We start from the raw sequence: 5,961 nt of genomic DNA on the forward strand, positions 1-5,961 counted from the left end.
GACTGAGTGACTGAACTGAACTGATTGGAAAAATCTAGCTTTGGCTATATGGACCTTTGTAGGCAAAGTGATGTCTCTGCTTTTTAATACATGGTCTAAGTTTCTCATAGCTTTTCTTCCAAGGAGCAAACATCTTTTAATTTCATGACTACTGTCACCATCTGCAGTGATTTTGGAGCCCAAGAAAATAAAGTCTGTCATTGCTTATATTTTTTCCCTATTTATTTGCCATGAAGTGATGGGACCAGATGCCATGATCTTAGATTTTTGAGTGTTGAGTTTTAACCCAGCTTTTTCACAAAATATATATTTAATTTATATTTAAGATATATTTCAAACAATATATATATAGTATTTATACACATGTACACCGTTTCATGCATGTATGAATGTGTGTACTTATATAATACGAGGTTATCTACGTCCCATTGGTTCTCTTTTCTGTAGAACCCTGACTGAGACCCAAGTTGTTACAAAAGTTGAGTCCATTTGGCTTCCTATGGTTTGGGGTTGCTACTTGAACTCTGTCATTCTCATTGCTGTCAGAGAGCTGAGTATCCTCCCACCATTCTTACTGATGAAGGAACAAGAGCCACTCCCAAAAGTAAAACATGAAAATGAAAGTCTTGTGTGCCTCTCCTTCATCCACAGCCTGCTTTTGGTTAGTTACTATCATAATTTAAAATAAATAAAGACTTAGTTTGGTGGGTCACACAGTGATGGCAACTGGCACAGTGATTAAGGGGAATGTTTCATTTGGTAAATTGACCAGGTTATTAGTCCCCTAGACCAACTTGTTTTCAGGAAACTTGCTGGGCTTAGTGCTTTCACATACTGTATCATTTAACCCTCACAATAACCTCATGAACAGGGTACTATTATCAGATCTGAGGAACAGGATCATCCTTGCTCAGGGCACCCAGTGGGTAAGTGGCAGGAATGGTACTGATCTTGGGTCAGTCTGTGTCCAAGGCCCTTGGGATCAACCTCATCACCCTGCTTCTGTCTGAACAAGCCTCAGCCCCTCTGGGCAGAGATGATGAGACATGTAAGCTCTCCTAGTGGTCCTAGAATATGTGCTCTAAAGGAGACTGAGGCTAGTGATGTGGGAATATGCAAGGGCCAGGCTTTACTCTGTCTGGGTCATTCTGTGATGCACGGGGGGAGTAGGGGAGCGGTGGCTAGCTCTATGCTGTGGGTCCTTCAGAAGCCAAGGTGACCATGGTCACTTCTGCTTTCTAAGGCGTCAACATTAACATCAAGGTCACCTTCTCCTGGGATGCGTTTCTAAGGCATCAACATTAACATCAAGGTCACCTTCTCCTGGGACTCCTGGGACTCAGCCCCTAATTACCTCTCCAGGGGAAGGCAGGAAATTAGGTAAATAGCTCAGGCAGGCTCCTTATCTAATCAGAGCTCAGGGTTGTTTTCCTGCTGGTGTTAACCTGGTTGGTGAATGGGGATATTCTTGCTCACTTTTCTGCTGCTCAGAAACAGGCATGAAACATTCAGAAGATCCTCAGGTCACGAGAACTTCTTGTTCCTTAGATACTGGTTTCTTGCATAGCAAGTGAAGGCTCAGGAAACAGCCTTGAGCAGAGGTGTCTGAGCTCCCCAAGTATTGTCACAGGTCAGAGGAAGATGGAAAATCATCTCTTGACACTGAATGTATATGTCCATGCAGGAATGTGTGTGCACATATGTGTCTTTGTATTTGTATACCCAGTGTATTCAGTGGGTGACTGAATCGTGTATCAACTCTCTGTATGTAGGAAGGATTTAGATAGAATATAAAGGGATGAAAAAAATCTTCCTGGTAGTGTGTGTGTGTGTGTGTGTATGTGTGTACACACACATGCTGCCTAGGTTTATGTTTGTGTGTTTTAATTGCATGACTGCATGTATATCTGTGTGTATATAGTATGTGCTTTTTTGTGGGTTGTGCTTTGTCTCAAGGCTAGGTGTGATGTTTATGTCTTGTGTTGTATGTATGTGTTAGTTTGTTTGAAAGTAACACAAATCCTGACTGTTTTTAACCTAGAATGAGTATAGGTCATAAAGTGAATGGATGTTGGTCTCTGAGGTCTATGATTTGTGTGTCTGTGTGTGTGTGACTACATGTTATTTTCTGTTCTATTCCCAGTGTCAAGAATAGTGTCTAGAATATGGTTGAACAAGTGAAGATATTTACATTAGTCTCCTTTGAAAGAAAGTCTCGTTTGCCACTGGAAATCTCATGCACTCTGTGACCAGAAGGATGCAGACAGAAAATTCCAGCAGAAAAATATGCAGTTTGTCTGAATTTTGATGCAGTCCCCAGGCAAAAAAAAAAAAAAGCACATGGCTGTAATGTACCCATGGTGACAACAATCACTATGTCTCAGTCTTTGATATTTTCTACTCCCTTTATCCCCAGCAGAAATTAAGAAGAGAATGAGAAGGGAGAACCAGAGCAGCGTGTCTGAGTTCCTCCTCCTGGGGCTCCCCATCCAACCAGAGCATCAGGGCGTGTTCTTCGCCCTGTTCCTGGGCATGTACCTGATCACGGTGCTGGGCAACCTGCTTATCCTCCTGCTCATCAGGCTGGACTCTCGCCTCCACACCCTCATGTACTTCTTCCTCAGCCACTTGGCCTTCTCTGATGTGTCTTTCTCATCTGTCACTGTCCCTAAGATGCTCGTGAACATGCAGACTCAAGATCAATCCATTCCTTATGCGGGGTGCATAGCACAGATGTATTTTTTTCTACTTTTTGTTTGTCTTGACAATTTCCTTCTTGCAGTGATGGCTTATGACCGGTACGTGGCCATTTGTCAGCCACTCCACTACACTACCATCATGAGGGGGGGGTTGTGTGTCTTACTGGTGGCTGGATCCTGGTTCTTCTCTTGTGTCCATGCCTTGCTGCATACTCTCCTTCTGTCCCGACTGTCTTTCTGTGCTGACAATAATATCCCCCATTTCTTCTGTGAACCAGCTGCCCTCTTAAAGTTGGCCTGCTCAGACATCTCCCTCAATGAGTTAGTTATCTTCACTGAGGGGGGCGTGTTTGCCTTCTTGGCATTGAGTGCTATTTTGGGCTCTTATATTCACATTGGAGCCACCATCCTGAGGGTCCCATCCATCAAGAGAATCTGCAAAGCTTTGTCCACCTGTGGCTCCCACCTCTTTGTGGTGTTTTTGTACTATGGGACTGTTGCAATGATTTACTTCTTTCCTTCAACAAACAATTCCAAAGTCAAAGACACAATTGCTTCACTTATGCATACTGTGGTGACACCCATGTTAAACCCCTTTATCTACAGCCTGAGGAACAGAGACATGAAATCGGCCCTGGGAATTCTATACAAGAAGGGGATTATTTTTGCCAAGTAACAGTTACCCACTAAAGGATGCTTTCAGAGACATGTTCTGAAAAATTGTGTAGGCGACTGCAGTAGATTGCAAAAAGGGCCACAATATTTTGCAGCCCTCCCTTCCAAGTGAGAGTTTATTTCCCTACCCATTGAATCTGGGCAGGACATGTGACTTATTTTGATTAATAGATTCAGTGAAAGTGAGGTTGTGAGTGTCCCAAGCCCAGGTAGATTGTGTTCCTGCCACTCTCAGAACCTTGAGATCTCCAGGTGAACCAGTCCAAGTTGGACTGTGTGAAGATGTGGGACCACATGGAGGAGAAGCAAGGTGTTCCAGCTAACAATCAATCTGTTCCCAGGTGACCTGGCAGGTGACTGCAGAGGTATGAGTGAGTCCTGACAGCTCAGTTGGTAAAGAATCCACCTACAATGTGGGACACCTGAGTTCGATTCCTGGGTTAGGAAGATCCTCTGGAGAAGGGAAAGTCTACTCACTCCAGTATTCTGGCCCGGAGAATTCCATGGACTATACAGCAAATAGCTGGACACAACTGAGTGACTTTCACTTTACTGAGAACAGTTGAACCTAGCCTAGACCAAAAGCACCATCCAACTGAGCACAGTTCCAGCCCAAATCGCCAGCTCATGGAAATGTCATATAAACAAGTGATTGTTGTTAAGTGACTAAGTTTTGGGATGGTTTGTTATGCAGCCAAAGCTAACTGATACTGATACTGCCCTTGTCTCTGGTACCCATCAAACTTTCCTTGATTTCAATGGTCCTTCCCCCTTTTCGGTTTCCTCTGCTTGGATTGTGTTCTCTGCCTATTTTTCTAGAACCCACTGACTTTACAACCTTATGGATATTGTAACTCATGGCCTTAGCTTTAGGTATGTCTCTTGTCTTCACTATATTTAATAACCTTTGGGATCTGGCATTACCAGCAACTCTAATTTTGTTAAGTCAACATCTTAAATTGCTGCCTTATCTATTTGAATGACTTACTGTAGTATCGACATACATGGACTTCCTTTTTCTGAGGAAAATAGTACATATTATATGTTTCCTCTCTAAGAAGGGAAGCGATTTTTGGCTATGATTAGAGGTCTGACAAATATTGCATTTTTGTGTGTTACACCTACTTTCAGTTCAGTTCAGTCGCTCAGTCATGTTCGACTCTTTGTGACCCTATGTACTGCAGTACGCCAGGCTTCCCTGTCCATCACCAGCTCCTGGAGCTTATTTAAATTCATGTCCATTGAGTCAGTGATGCCATCCTACCATCTCATCATCTGTCATCCCCTTCTTTCCTGCCTTCAATCTTTCCCAGCATCAGGGTCTTTTCCAATGAGTCAGTTCTTCGTATCAGGTGGCCAAAATATTGGAGTTTCAGCTTCAGCATCAATCCTTCCAATAAATATTCAGGACTGATTTCCTTTAGGATGGACTGATTGGATCTCTTTGCAGTCCAAGGGACTCTCAAGAGTCTTCTCCAACACCACAGTTCAAAAGCATCAATTCTTCAGTGCTCAGCTTTCTTCACAGTCCAACTCTCACATCCATACATGATTACTGGAAAAACCATAGCTTTGACTAGATGGACCTTTGTTGGCAATATAAGGTCTTGCTTTCTAATATGATGTCTGGGTTGGTCATAGATTTTCTTCCAAGGAACAAGCATCTTTTAATTTATGGCTGCAGTCACCATCTGCAGTGATTTTGGAGGACCCCAAAATAAAGGCTCTCACTGTTTCCATTTTTTCTCTATCTATTTGCCTTGAAGTGAAGGGACCAGATACCACGACCTTAGTTTTCTGAATGTTGAGTTTTAAGCCAACTTTTTCACTCTCCTCTTTCTTCTTAATTTACTGACACTGAGTTGTGGTTAGGATTCTATGCTTTCGCTGCCAAAAGCATAGGTTCAATCTCTGGCTGGGGACTAAGATCCCACAATCTGTGGGGCACAGCTGAAAAAAAAAAGAAAAGAATTTTCAAATGTGATATGCTACTTTCTTTAGAATAAAATTCCTTACATTTAAGTTTGAATCAAGGTGTGTGGTATATTGTTTTAGATAAATAAAGTCATAAAAATAGCTAAGATGAAATTTAATAATTCATAGTGTGTAATACGGAGAAGGCAATGGCACCCCACTCCACTACTCTTGGCTGGAAAATCCCATAGATGGAGGAGCCTGGTAGGCTGCAGTCCATGGGGTTGCTGAGGGTCGGACACGACTGAGCGACTTCACTTTCACTTTTCACTTTCATGCATTGGAGAAGGAAATGGCAACCCACTCCAGTGTTCTTGCCTGGAGAATCCCAGGGACGGCGGAGCCTGGTGGGCTGCTGTCTATGGGGTCGCACAGAGTCGGACACGACTGAAGCAACTTAGCAGCAGTTAGCAGTGGCAGTGTGTAATAATTCTCATGTGGAAATTATTAAAGAGATTGGAATACCAGACCACCTGACCTGCCTCTTGAGAAATCTGTATGCAAGTCAGGAAGCAATAGTTAGAACTGGACATGGAACAACAGACTTGTTCCAAATAGGAAAAGGAGTACATCAAGGCTGTATATTGTCACCCTGCTTATTTAACTTATATGC

The 5,961-nt window shown here is 42.9% G+C and overlaps 1 protein-coding gene across 1 annotated transcript; it reads left to right on the top strand.

Annotated features, from left to right (window-relative positions):
• The first annotated feature begins 2,433 nt into the window (after positions 1-2,433).
• Positions 2,434-3,375, top strand: LOC113900782 (olfactory receptor 1J4-like). The gene has a single exon (XM_027554423.1). It carries the CDS (start codon positions 2,434-2,436, stop codon positions 3,373-3,375), a length of 942 nt encoding a protein of 313 aa, XP_027410224.1.
• Positions 3,376-5,961: the final 2,586 nt, after the last annotated feature.

Source organism: Bos indicus x Bos taurus, chromosome 11 (genome assembly GCF_003369695.1).
Source record: "Bos indicus x Bos taurus breed Angus x Brahman F1 hybrid chromosome 11, Bos_hybrid_MaternalHap_v2.0, whole genome shotgun sequence".
Taxonomy (NCBI): Eukaryota; Metazoa; Chordata; class Mammalia; order Artiodactyla; family Bovidae; genus Bos; species Bos indicus x Bos taurus.